This window comes from Corvus hawaiiensis, chromosome 6 (assembly GCF_020740725.1).
Source record: "Corvus hawaiiensis isolate bCorHaw1 chromosome 6, bCorHaw1.pri.cur, whole genome shotgun sequence".
In the NCBI taxonomy this organism is placed as follows: domain Eukaryota; kingdom Metazoa; phylum Chordata; class Aves; order Passeriformes; family Corvidae; genus Corvus; species Corvus hawaiiensis.
Genome location: NC_063218.1, coordinates 49350000 through 49364420, shown reverse-complemented (window position 1 = coordinate 49364420; position 14421 = coordinate 49350000). Strand labels below are relative to the sequence as shown.

At 49.4% G+C, this 14421-nt stretch overlaps 1 protein-coding gene across 8 annotated transcripts in view; it reads left to right on the top strand.

The window, feature by feature from the left end:
• The window catches only part of OSBPL5 (oxysterol binding protein like 5), a 214359-nt gene that overhangs the window by 167958 nt on the left and 31980 nt on the right, over nucleotides 1–14421 (top strand). For all 8 annotated transcript variants that reach the window (XM_048305785.1, XM_048305787.1, XM_048305789.1 and 5 more), the window contains one exon: nucleotides 13992–14211. In XM_048305785.1, the coding sequence (XP_048161742.1) occupies nucleotides 13992–14211 (220 nt within the window). The remainder of the gene's footprint in view (nucleotides 1–13991; nucleotides 14212–14421) is intronic.

The window sequence follows — 14421 nt, the reverse complement described above, 5'->3', positions numbered from 1 at the left end:
ATTTAAATGATCAACACTAATATTTTCCTGGATCTACCATCCAGGGAACAACTGTGGTGAGGAACTGTGGGATAATCTCTCCAGACAGCTCTCGCCTCATCTTTTTTCTGCTTTATTATTTTAAATTAATGTATGTGTGATCTGTGCCTCCAGTGTATTTGGTTATCAGTCATTATATTTGCTGCTTGCTGGCTGAAAAAGAGAAGTAACATCCTGGCACTAGAACAATGAAGACACAATGTCTGATAGCAAATTATTAGTGCTGGCCATTGACTCTGATTTATGATCTTAGTTTTATTGCACAGTATAACTGTAAATTAAAAAACCTTGTGGTTTGTATATATAAACACTGTATATATCGATATATATAGATATATATGTATATATATATATATCCCCCCGTATGACAGCCGGTGAGGGGTCAGTAGCTCTGACCGAGGAAGCTGTGACCGGTCTGGAGAGATGGTCCCTGAGGCCCGGTATCTTCCCTCAGCTGCTGGCTAGGAGGGCCCGTGCAGAAGCTGTCAGCTCTTTAGTGATTGTCAGCTCGTGATTTCAGCTCAGCTCTGCAGGGCAGCCTCCAGGCTGGACCAGGGAGAGACGAGAGGCTCGTGTAGCTGTTCCGCATGAGGTAGCTTTATTAGTCTGGCGAAGGGGAGCCAGGGACAAGCATCTCTCTGCCCTCGCAGGGGCAGAGGGCTAGCTTTATAGGGATACAGGGGGTGGGTGTCAGAGAGTAAAGGCCAGTGGGCTACAAAGGATCTGCATAGGGTCTCCCAGAGGATTCTGGGTTTGTCTTCTTCTTGCCGTAACTGAAAAAGTGGTTGCCTTTCCAGGGGAGTTCTGCTGGGAGATTGCTCAATCTCCTTATTTCAGCAGACAGGCTCCAGGGCAGTGGCTGGGCACACCCTACAACTCCCCCTTCTGTATTTATTAAAAGGCATTTCTGGCAGCCTTTCTGCAGCAACATAGGAGGCATGAGAACATAAGTAACACAGTAATAATTACAATGAATACCCACAAAGCTCCCTTAATCGAAGATGCAATCCATCCCGTTATTCCCCATCGTCCAAAAAGGTCATTGACCCAGTCTAGGCTCTTATCTACTTTTAGGTCTTTTATTAGTTTTTGTAGTTTCTGGATATTCGCCTGGATGGATGTTGAGTGTGAAGAAAGATTGAAGCAGCACATCCCTTCAAAGTCTTGGCAGCCATGTCCGTGGGCAAGCTGTAGGTAGTCCGTTGCTGCTCGATTTAGTAGGGTTGTGTGTCTGGTAATCTCCTCATCTTTTAAAAGGTCGCTCAAAGCGGCAGATGTCGCATTGGCCTGTTTGCTTAGCCAACACCCTAGGTGATTGATATCCCCAAGGGCCTTGAGTGCAGCTAACCAAGGGGTGAACACGGAAGCTGCAACTTGTCCTGCCTTATTCCAGTTGTAAATGCGACTGTCACAACTTTCATCAAACTCAGCAAAGGATCTCTTTTGACGTGTTGATGTGTTTGTTTGTCTCCAATTATGTAATAATGTGATATTTGGGGTAAGGGTAGAAAGCTTGCCAAGGCTACAGGGGCCTCCTTGGAGGCATGAGGGGATCCCGGCCCATACTCTGTCACCACAGACAAGAAACACCCCCCAGGGTAATGCTTTGGGGTGGAGAGTGGACACAGAGAGTATGTGGCTGGTGTAATTGCACCAATCCTGACTATTATAGGCTTTGTTAAATGGTGATAGGTCTTTTCTGTATGTATTTTTTGCTTGGTCAATCCCTGGCTAGCGTTGGCTTTGCAGTCTAAAATAAAATTGACGTAACATGTTGCTTTGGAGGACCCCAGCAGGTTCAGTTCTTGGGGTTCATCTCGAGCATTTGGCAGAATCTTTGTCCACTCATCCCAGGTGTCTACCAGGTTGGGCCTCTTACCTGTGGTGCAGAGGAGCTCTGAGTTAGTGATGGGCCAGTCATCTGCTACTAGAGGAATTCCTACCAGACACGTGGAGAGTGGGTTTGTCTACGCTGCCCATGGATAGGCACAGATTGTCTTGATTGAGTGTCTTTGCTAGGGTCACCCAAACATTATGGCTAGGCTGTGGGACAAGCCAGCTGAAGGCATGTGGTACAGCGAAGAGCATTGAGGCAGCATCAGCGTAGATAAATTTCATCTTTGGACAGGGATGGGGCTTCTGAGGGGGAATCTAAGTGAGATTTGTTAGCTTTGTGGTGAGAGGGGAGGTTTTGGGGTTTAAGGAGGTTTGACAAGGGTTGAGGGAAGGGGATATTTTGGGGTAAAAAAGGGGCGGTAACATATAAACTAAGGATCAGTTTTTCAGGCTGTGTCTGGCCTACGGCTTGACTTTTGCCGTAGCTTCTCGTTCAGCTTTCTGTTTCGTCTGCTGCCGTGTGGTGGGACAATCTTTTCTCTGGTTGGTGGGCATTCGGCGACGTCTTCATCTCCATGCAGAGCTGGTCTGGTTTTGGGGAGGTCTTGTATTTGACTCAGGAGAGTTCTTGTTGATGTTTTTGGGAGCAGTGTTTGTAGGGCCTAGGTATGGTTTTATATTTTTTTCTGGGGCCTACTTCGGGCCAGATGGTAGCTGGACACAGGCGTAGCCTCTCCCCGGGTAATCAATTGGAAAGGCCCAGAGACCTGGTGTGATTCTGGGTCCTTCACCAGCAGTGGTGGTTTCTCTGTGAGCTTAGCTTGGGTTGAATTTGAGAAGTGGTGGAGTATTGGGGGGTCAGGCTCTGATGAGGTACCATTTAGGAAGTTAATGACATAGAGAGCCTTACAGTCTTTCAACAGGAGACAAAATTTCTGTTTCTCTCCGTTGCTGATTGAGGACTGTTTTGAGGGTTTGGTGGGTCCTTTCCACGATGGATTGTCCTGTGGGATTGCCAGGTATGCCTGTCCTATGTTTTATCCCCCATTGGTTGAAGAAATCTTCTAACTTACAAGAGGTGTAGGCAGGCCCATTATCCATTTTGATTTCTTCAGGGACTCCCAGGGTAGCAAAGGCAAGGAGAAAATGCTTGATGGTGTGGACGGCATTTTCCCCTGTGTGGGCTGACGCAAACACTGCCCCAGAGAACGTGTCGACTGACACGTGCACATATTTGGATCTCCCAAAGGATGGGAAGTGGGCTACCTCGGTTTGCTACAATTGGCAGCTGTTCAGACTGTGGGGGTTGACTCCGGTACCCATAGGTGGTATTTGGTAGTTCTGGCAGTTTGGGCACGTTGCAATGATAGCTTTGGCTTGATCTTTTGAAAGCTTGAACATTCTGATGAGGGCAGGAATGTTTCGGTGAAAAAATGCATGTGACAACTTTGCCTGGGCAAAGATGTCAGGGACGTTTGCAGTCTCTGCTGGCATGGCCAGTGCATCTGCTCTCCTGTTCCCTTCGGCAATGGGACCAGGGAGGTCAGTGTGTGACCTCACATGCATAATGTAGTAAGGTTGTTTTCTGTGGGAGATTAAATGAATTAATGTAGAAACCAATTGGTATAATTTTTGATTGGAGACCTCTTTGAGAAAAGCATGTTCATCCCTCATAGTTATGCCAGCGACATAAGCCGAATCTGTGACCAAATTAAAAGGTTCGTCTTTAAATTTCTCAAAGGCTCTGACAACGGCTGCTAACTCGGCAATCTGTGGAGATCCCTCTACTATTTGGATATCAGACTCCCATTTTTGAGTATTGGGTTGCCTCAAAGTCATGACAGATCGATGGGATGAACCAGACCCAGCTGTAAAGACGGTCAGAGCTTTGAGAGGTTTTCTACTTTGGATTAATTTTGGAATCAATTTAAAGGCTGCATGGCGGTAGAAAAGTCTGTGTTTTGGCATGTGGATGGAAATTTGGCCTGTATAGTTATCTAGGGCAAACTGGAGGCTCTCATTGGTCTGGAGCAAATGCTTCAGATCTCCAGTGGTCAAGGGCAAGTATATGCATGTGAACTCACACCCTGCAAGAGAGCGGAGACGAGTTCTGGCCTTTTTTATTAAATGTGCCATTACTTCTTGGAAGGTGGTTAATGTCTTTGTAGGTTGATGGCTTGTGAAGACCCATTCAAGTATCAGCAAAGGGCCTCTGAGTTGAGGGTCCCATTGGAAGATCAGTCCGTGGAAATGGGGAGCCTTACCCAGAACTGCAAACTGGAGAGGCAGGCTGGGTTCGACATGATGGGCTTGGCGTGAAGACAGGGCTTCTTGGACTTTGGTGATGGTATCTCGGGCTTCAGGTGTGAGGGCACGTGGAGAGTCCCAAGTCTCCGCTGCCGCGGAGGAGGTTGAAGAGGGGAGTGAGGTCATCTGTTGTGACTCCTAGTAAGGGGCGTATCCAATTTATGGATCCGCACAAGCTGTGTAAGTCCCTTAGGGTTTTGGGATCATCTCTGATGGTGAGTTGCTGGGGTGTGATGATTCTCTCACGGATCTGGAGGCTGAGGTAAGTCCATGGTCTGGAGTGCTGCACTTTGTCCTCACGAATCTTGAACCCTGCTTCTTTTATGGCTTCAATTGTCTTTTTAAGAGTTCTGTCCAAATAAGTTTTTTCTGATGCACAGATTAGGATGTCATCCATATAGTGGTGGATGATTGCTTCTGGGAACAGGCTCCTGATGGGGGACAGAATGTGAGCGATGTACCACTGGCAGATGGTCGGGCTGTTCTTCATGCCTTGTGGGAGGACGAGCCAGTGGTATCTTCTGAGTGGGGCTTGTTCGTTAAGAGAGGGGACAGAGAAGGCGAACCGTGGTGCATCCTGGTGGTGGAACGGGATGTTAAAGAAACAGTCTTTAATGTCTATGATGGCCAGCATCCAGTCTCGGGGCAGCATCGATGGTGATGGTAGGCCGGGTTGGAGGGGGCCCGTGTCTTCAATGACCTCACTGATCTTTCGTAGGTCCTGGAGTAGTCTCCATTTGTCTTTGCCGGGCTTTTTCAGCACAAAGACAGGGGAATTCCAGGGGCTCGTAGTCTTGGTGATATGACCTTTGGCAAGTTGCTCTTTCACCAGGGCTTCCAACGCACAGAGTTTTTCTTCTTCAAGAGGCCACTGTCTTATCCATTTTGGGTTGTCAGTCTTCCAGGTGAGCAGGAGAGTAGATGATAGCGCGCGTTTCTTAGTGGCCCCAGTCAGAAATCCTGGCTGGGAATGGTGAGGGTGGCACCCCACTGGGATAGAAGGTCTCTGCCCCATAAGGTGATGGGGGCTCTTATCGCAAATGGTCGGGTGGTCGCTATCTTGCCTTCAGGTCCTTCGATGACAACATTTCGTTTGCTTCTCATGGATACTGTGACTCCATCAATCCCAGAGATCATACCTGCCACTGGCTCCAGTTCCCTATTCTCTGGTCACTTGGAGCAGGCAGTGATGGTCATGTCTGCTCCGGTGTCCAGAATCCCTGGATGGTAGATCCTTTCTCCTTTACAGAACAAGCTGCACTTGATGGTCAGTTCGTTTGAGCCCACAATCTCTATCCACATTGCTGTTGGATTGAGAGGGATCTGTTCTGGGCGGTTCCATGGAAGTAAAAAAGCTTGTGCAATCATTGTTCCCTGTGGGAGAGAGAAAGGTGTGTCCATACAGCAAAGCTGGACAAGAATCTCTTGTCCAGGGTGCACTGTTTGTATCTCAGGTAATACAAAGATTTGTTCTGGACCATGGAGGGTATCACTTAGGATAAGAATGTCCCATGGGCCATTCTGCGGTCCGTACTTTCCTGTAGGGATACGATAAAAACGCTTGTCAATAAAGTTAAGTGGCAGTGACGTTACCAGTTGATGTCTGGTTCCCATTGGTAGCGCTCCATGTGTTGGATCCTTCTCATGTGTTCTGGGATCACCTGGGATGATGGTGCACTGTCGAGGTGGCAATTGGCACTCGTTACTCTTCCACTTTCAGGAGCCCAACTGCAGAAGGATTCTCTGATAGTCCAGGCAGGGTGTTCAGTTGCCTAAATGCCCTCTGCCTCCACAGCAGCAATCCCAAATGCCCACCTGAGTCCTTTTGGGTCTTTGTAATAGCCATTCCGGAGGAAGTCTATGCCCAGAATACACGGGGCCTCTGGGCCGGTCACAATCGGATGCTTTTGCCACTCCTTCCCAGTCAGGGTCACCTCAGCTTCCAAAAGAGTCAACTGCTGTGATCCCCCGGTCACCCCAGCGATGGATACAGGTTCTGCCCCCACATGTCCCGATGGCATTAAAGTACACTGTGCCCCAGTATCAATCAATGCATCATATTTTTGTGGCTCTGATGTGCCAGGCCATTGAATCCACACCGTCCAGAAAACCCGGTTCTCCCGTGCCTCTTCCTGGCTAGAGGCAGGGCCCCTCTAGCCCTGGTTATCATTCTTTCCCTGGGCGTACATGCTCGAGGTACCTTCAAGGGGATCCGACATATCATCCTCCCTTCTGTAATACCTGGCAGCTCGGTCACGGGAGGCTGAGGCTACCTTCACCTTAGCGGAACCCCCTCGGTTAGTGCCTCCCTCCTTGAGTTCATGCACCCGCGCTGCCAGGGCAGAGGTGGGTTTCCCATCCCACCTTCTCATGTCTTCCCCATGCTCACACAGGAAAAACCACAGCTCAGCTCGTGGGGTGTACCCTCTCTCTCTAGCTGGGGGATGACGGGCTCTGACTTGGGCGCCTGTGACTCGCACTGGTGCCACACTGACCCTCCTCATCTCCTCCCTCATCTCCTCCCTCATCTCCTTCCTCATCTCCTCTTTGAGGTCCTGGACCACAGCAGAGACATGAGCTTTCAGCGGGCCATTGACCATGCTGTCATAATTCCTGAGCTTGTTGGCAACAGAGCCCACTGTTTCTCGGTTATTGTCAGCATCAATCGTTGCAATGAAGGTGGTGTATTGCGATGGCCCTAGCCTTGCCAGGTTCCACATCATCTGTCCTGTGCACCTGACCTTATCGTGGCCATTATCATGCTGTCCATCCCTTCCAGAAAGTACCTCTAATACTGCCACCTCTCTTAGCTGCTGGATCCCTTGCTCGAGTGTCTTCCACTGCATTCTGTGATGATACTCCTGCATTCTTTCTTTGTGAATGAACCTTTCTCTCACACTCGTTAAGAGCCGCTCCCAGAGAGAAAGGGGCCCTGGCTCCCTCACAAATATCTGGTCCACACCTGGGTCCTGGGTCAACGATCCCAGATACCTTGCCTCACCACTATCCAGTTGCACACTTGTGCCCATAAGGTCCCAAACCCGAAGCAGCCAGGTTGTATAAGGCTCACGCCCCCTTCGCACAATGTCGTTTCGCATACCACGGAGACTGTCGTGCGACAGGGACTCAGTGATGATTTCTGTCTCTGGCTCTCCTGCTGGTTGTGAGGGCCCTGGTTGCCCATCATCATTAACTGGTCGTACTGATTTGGTCTTACACTTCCTCCTTTGCACAGGGGCAACTGCTGCTGGCGGTGGTTGTCCTTGTGGTTCAACTGAAACCTGGACGGTTGTAACATCCATGGGTTCCACTGCTGCACCATCGGGCTCACCCTCTTTGGGGCAGGGAAAAGGTTTTTCACTAGCTGAGGAGGTGTATTCCCTTAGCAATTGGCATATCTCCTGGCGCATCTCCTGCGTCCCCTTCACCAGTACCCCCATCCAGTTCGAGTAGTCCATTTCTGAGGTGGGCTGTTGGGCAGGATCAGGCTGTGGGGAAGGGTCAGGCTGTGAGGCAGGATCTCTAGTGTCTGGGGCTGTGTCAGGCTCTGGGGCAGGATCAGGCTCTGGGGCAGGATCTCTAGTCTCTGGGGCCGGTGTCTGGGTAGTTATCCAAGCCAATCTCAACTTATCCCTGAGTGCTAAATAGAGTAGGCCTACCAGTTGGTTACTACTCAGGGAATCTAAACCCTTTGAAAATTGGCGGGGTGGGCCCAAAGAACTGGTTGAGGGGTTGGGAGAAAACTTCCCCTGGTGTCATTTCCTCACACAAGGTACCATTTTTAACATAACCCCAAAAACATGCACTCAGTGTGTGATAGCCCTTTATCCATGTACCCACATTATGGAGGAAGTTTAAAACCCGTGAATTCCTCACCTTCTCGACCCATAATGCAAACTGGATAACAGCAATGGCAGCCTTAGTCAGAGGACCCATGTTTAGGTAAGGAGCTGCAAAGGGGAAGAATATAGCCATGACCACCTGCCACCCGAACCAGGGTAAACTAGATCACATAGTGCTGCCTAACAAGGTTCCAATATCCAGCACACAAAAATTAAGTTATCCAGGAACTGTTATTCCTTTTTCACCTCTCTCTCTTAATGCCCTCGAGCCCCACATTGGGTGCCAAGATTTGTCTTGGTTTGAAAGACAGGTGTCTGCTAAGGAAGGCAGGAGCCCCCTTTGGAATGGCAGATGCAACCCCCCTTCCCTTAGAGTTATTATAATTTTGAAATTAAGGGGCTTTTAGGCAAAGATGTGGAAAATAGGAATAACAGTTCTTTACTATTATATATCTGTATGTGTATAACCAGTCAAACAAACAACAATAACTCTGGCAGTAACAGCGAACAATCACAAACCCAGTGCCAGCCTTCTCGGCTGTCTGGCCCTTTCCCCTCGGGTGCAGTTCCGCTCGCAGCCGGCAGGGGCGCTGGCGGCTCCCGGTGAGCAGGGCAGGTGCGATGGTTCCCCCGCGGCTGCAGGGGGCGCTCCGGAGCGAGCTCGGGAAACCCGCGGCTCTGGTGCCCTGGGATCCCGGGAAGGGATGGGACAAAGGCTTCACAAACCCCTGGGCAGCCGATCCTGGTGTCCGGCGGGACCCTCGGGAACAGCAGGCTGGAACGGCAGGCTGGAACAGCAGGGATGAGCACAAATCCCCGGCGGCAGACGAGATGTATCCAAATGGGGAACCCCCCGGAGGTCTGGGCAGGCAGGATGAGCACGGCTGATGTAGCGAAGGCTTGAAGCAACAGTGGGGCAGGGCAGCCACAGCCCGGCTCCTAGCGGGGCAGGGAAGGCGGGCTTTGGGATCCCGGGGCTTCTCCAGCAGAAGGAAAAGCAGCCGAAGAAAACAGCCTCCCTCTCTGTCCGAACGCCGAGACCAACTGCCACCACAAACTCAGGTGAAAACAAAAGAGTAGCCAGCTCTTCTGTTTTTCTGAAGTACCCAACTATTTGCTCCCCTAGCAACATGTATGAGCAAAATTCCTTTAACAGAAGAAAAACCAGGAGAGCTCCTAAAACCCCAACAGTCTGGAACAGGTCTCAATCATTTGTTCTATTGTTGGTTCTGTGTCCATGGGTAGGGCCCTCAAGATATTCTTACATTGTTCGTTAGCATTTGCCATGGCAAGTTTACCCAAAAGTTCTTTTCATCCATCCAGGCTCTCTATCTGTTTCTCTAAGCTAGTTTTTAAACGATCAACAAACTTAATGAAACTTTCATTTACTGACTGTTTGATGTTAGAGAAATATCGTGTAGGAACAGAATCATCCGGAGTAAGGAGCAGCGATGTCTTTGCTGCAATAGCTATGTCTTGTAATGCTACTTCAGATAAGGTTGTAGCTTTATCTGAGGGTTTTTGGAGGTCACCTTCTCCAGCCAGTTGTTCTATTGTCCAATCTGTCTGATTTGCATCTTTAGCATAAGCATCAGACAATGTTTTTAAATGTCTCTTCCAGTGCCTTTCCCATAGCATATATTCAGCAGGGGAAAGGATGCAATTAATAATGCTTTTAATATCATGTGGTACTAATGTATAGGCGGAGAAGGTGGCTTCCAATAAGTTTCTAAAGAAATGTGACCCTCTCCCATGTTCTTTTGCTGCCTTGCAAAGCTCTTTGACTTCTTTGTATGGGATAGGTTCCCATGTTTTTGTAGTTGATGGACCACCCCTCCTCCCTTTCCCTATAATGACTGGGAGGGCTGAGATTTTCTGGGCTACCTCCCAGTCTCCCTCCCGGTTCACCTTCCTGTGTGTCTGTGCCCAGCGGTCCTCAGATTCAGAATCAGAGCTGCTGCTACTGTCGTCTGAAAATGAGGAGTCGGCTGTTGCAGGGCGGGGCTGGGCTACAGAGGGGCATAGCGTGACATTTTTGAAATGCCAGCTTTGCTTTAGCCAGGGCAGGAGTAGCGGGGGATGGAGGGTGTTTTGAGGGATGGGAATGGGATCTGTTGTGGCAGCATGGGGGTGAAGAGGCTGTGCAGCAGCAGGTCTTTTGGGGGGGGGGGGGGGTCAGGTTGCAGGTGGTGCTGGTTTCGCAATTCTGTGCGGAGGTGGCATGGGCTGTAGGAGGGTGTGGGGGAGCAGTGAGCTTTAGGGCAGGAGCGGAGATGAGGATTGCGCAAGAACCTGTGGTAGGGAGAGGGAGGGGTGTAGGAAGGGAGGGATTAGTAGCAGGTATTGTATAAAATGCAGCTGGGGGGGGAGAGGGGGGTCTGCTGGCGTTTGCCAGGGTGGCAGAGCCATTGGTGGCAGGGGGAGGGGGAAGGGAGATTCTGCTCCACAGGCAGCAGCCTGGGGCGGCAGCACGGATACTTTTTGCACAATAGCTGCGTCCCGCCAGCGGCTATAGGGGCAGATTCTGGGGCGGGGCGTGACGCCTGTTCCGTGCCCCTGGGCGCAGGATCATGCGGGGGTGGTGGCGTGTTGTACGATGGGTGTTGTCCGTGGGTGCAGGGAGGGGCAGAGGCGGCGGGGCGGCTTGCTGAGATGGGGCCGCTGCGGTGGTGCTGGGGTGGAGCGGAGGGCGAGGCCGCGGGGAGCAGGGACGCGGCGGGGATCAGGGACGCCACAGGATGGGGGGTGAGGTCAGAGGCACCGCCAGCCGGTGCAAGGGGGGGGATGATGTTGCTCGCAAAGGATTGCAAAATATCAGGGGCACAGGGAGATTGAGCTGGGGGGAGCTCAGAGCCATCCATCCCAGGGAGGGGGGATGGGTCTGGGATGGGTCCCGTGCGCGCTGCCTGGGGGGTGGCAGCGGGACCGAGGGGGCGAGCGGGGGGGTTTGGGTATGGGAGAAGTGCTGGAAATAAGGGATCGGGGTAGGGTAGTGGGGGGGCCGGCGCCCCAGCCTGGCCAGGGCTGGGGGGGCAGGCGGGCTCCGCACTCTGACTGACTGGTGCCGGAGGCGGAGAGGGGGAATGGGAGGGGGGAAGGGCAGAGGTCGGGTTTGGCTGAAGTGGGTTAGTCGTGCGACACCTTTTAAACATTAAACGAAATAAAGGAATGAGTCATGAAACAGAGAGGTCTCCTGCCGCTTGAAATGAATAGAGCTTCTTCCCCACTTTGTCCCAGAACGGATCAGAAAGGACAGAGTCTTTGGTGGCATCAGGAAAATTTTGAGATACCCAATTAGTGAAAGATTTAAGATTTTTCTTAGAAAAAAACACCTTTAGAGAATTTAAAGTCGGCTTTTAAGAGAAGGGTTAGAAGAAAGGGGTATAGGTCTCTCTCAGATTGGGAAAGGCTGGGTTTAGCTTGCCTATTTCCCATTTAAGTTCCTCCTTCAACAGAGAAAAGAGAAAAACAACCCAAAAAGTGCTTAAAAGTATTGCGCGCAAGAAAGAGAGGAGAGCCCGATTCTAAACTTACAAATCCCGTCTTCTGGTGAGGCTGTCTCCTGTTGAAGTCCAAAAAAAGTCTGATGGGGGGGTGGTCCGGCCAGTTCAATCCTCAGGGATTTCTGTCCCAGATGAGAGGCGAGGGTCTCAAACTGTCCTCTTACAAATGGCCGTGCTACAACATAGGTCCTTTTTTCAGAGGAGCAGCGCATGAACGGCTGGTTCTGTCTTGGCGTGGTCAAGATGCAGCTCAGGCCAGGAGTCCATTGGATGTCCGGGATCCAATGGCTGTTCAGGTGCCAGTTACGGCAGCTGATGTGGAGTCAGTAGCTCTGACCGAGGAAGCTGTGACTGGTCTGGAGAGATGGTCCCAAAAGAGATCATCTTCCTGAGGCCCGGTGTCTTCTGTCAGCTGCTGGCTAGGAGGGCCCGTGCAGAAGCTGTCAGCTCTTTAGTGATTGTCAGCTCGTGATTTCAGCTCAGCTCTGCAGGGCAGCCTCCAGGCCGGACCAGGGAGAGACGAGAGGCCCGTGTAGCTGTTCCGCACGAGGCAGCTTTTTAGTTGGTGAAGGGGAGCCAGGGACAAGCATCTCTTTGCCCTCGCAGGGGCAGGGGGCTAGCTTTATAGGGATACAGGGGGTGGGTGTCAGAGAGTAAAGGCCAATGGGCTACAAAGGATCTGCATAGGGTCTCCCAGAGGATTCTGGGTTTGTCTTCTTCTTGCCGTAACTGAAAAAGTGGTTGCCTTTCCAGGGGAGTTCTGCTGGGAGATTGCTCAATCTCCTTATTTCAGCAGATGTCCCTCCAGAGCAGTGAGTGGGCATACCCTACACCCCCCATATGCAGACATACATATATTTACAAATGGAATTAAAAGAAAGATTTTCTACAGACATACATATACTTACAAATGGAATTAAAAGAAAGATTTTTTAAAAGCACAGAAAGATGTAAGATGACACTTCCAAAAGAACTCTAGGAACTGGGCTCTGCCAGAAACTGAGCTGTGGCTGTCACAATGTGGTTTACTTGGCAAGCTAAAAATCATGAGCTTATTTCAGTGCATAGTTGGAATTTGAGATCTTCTGAAAAGCTGATGCCAGTCCTGTGTTCTGATTCTTCTGTTAGTTTTTTTTTTTTTTTTTAACTTAATCTGGCTCTACCTATCAATACCTAATTATCTTTTAAAAATAGAGAATAATGAGGGTGGGAACTTTCCACATTCATCTGTAGTAAAAATTGGAACATGCCCAGAATGGTCTGGCAAAATGCCCCATCATGGAGAGCCTTGAGAGAACATTCCCATGGACTGAGCAATCTTGGAGAGAAAGATGGACTACAGGAAGTAACAAAACTCTTCAAGGCTCAGGGCCTGTTCAGATCCTCTGAAACCCTTTGTATAGGTGGGAATCTTTTTTTATTGCTCTATCCAAGAGCGATTTTTCAGGAGGTCTCAGTTAAGAAATTTTCAGAGGAAAGACAAGCTGAAAAGCTCAGCAAGTGAGAGTTAGGCCACCCATGGAAGAGGTGATGTGTGTGCAGACATGTATGAATAAAGAAAACTGTTTCCTGTGATAAATATCACTTGAAAAAAGTGCATTTAATGAATAGTTTTCAGCACCTGACCTCTGGCCCATGTAATCGTGTTTGCCATCTGCCAAATGAATCACATCTGCTTTTTCAAATGGAGATGCTACAGGTTACTTGAGAGAGAATTTTTGGCATTCTGTAAAGTCTGGGTCACTGAGCATGAAGCTTGTTAACACCTTCCATGCTTTCCCTTAGATGCTGGTATAACTTGGGCATTCTTCTTAAATGTAATTGTCCAGTCCATGCTTTCAACTCAGTTCTTCCACACAGCATCATCTGGGGGAAGCATATTCCCCAGGTTAGTCTGGTGGATGAGGGAGGGGTATGTGTGTGTGAAAAGACTTGCTTCTATTGATTTTTGAATTTGTCTTTTCTAGTGTAGGGCTGACTTAAGACCATCCTCTGTTGAAATAAAATAGCAATAGCACTGAAAAGAAAAGGTATCCCATAATGTCATATTTTTCATATGTGCTGCAATCCACTGATTGGCTTCTGTAAGGGGAAAAATCTCTCCTGATGGATACTTCAGTTCTCTAATCAGCAGTGTAGAGTTGTTGGAGTGCCCTTGCTCTGTATCCCTCCGGTCTGTGGGCTCCCATCCGGAGCCAGCAGCAGTGCTGTGTAAGGGTGGGTAAATGGAGTGGAGCTGTGTGGCATGTTTTGAAAAGTGCAGTTTGGAGGGGAAGGTTTTGATGGGAAATATCTCATTCTTTCTGTGATAAAACCCTTGTTATTTAGGAAATCAATGTCTGAGACTGTCCTGGGCTGCACACCCTATTCTGAGTCCTGGGAGTGTTTTTACTGTGTTTAAATAGCCTTAAGCAATGTGGCTTTGTAAATCAAACTGAAGCAAGTAATGAACTGTCTGTTGCAGGTTGAATGAATCAGCCCTGGAGAACAACCACCATTTGGAAAATGATGCTTTTTCAGACAAGTCGGAGAGGGACAACATAGAGGAGTCAGAGAATGAAGCACATGAGAACAGCCGGAAGACAAATGAAAGCGAGAGTGATCAGTCAGAAATACAGGGAGAGGTCTCTCCAGGAAGGAAGGGGACCACTTATATTGAGCAGGTCTATGAAGAATTTGGGGAGGTAAGAAAAAAAAATCTTGATTGCTGCCCGTTCCTGTTAAAATGTATCTGTTCGTAGTATTTGTCATTCAGCCTTTTAGCTGTGTGGCAGGTAACAGCCAACTTCATGAGTTCTGGTGTTTTACAGATAAAGCAAAGCACAGTTTTCTGCTAAATTACATTGTGTTATCATGTGCTTTAATAATTCTGCATTATGAACAGCAGCTCTGTT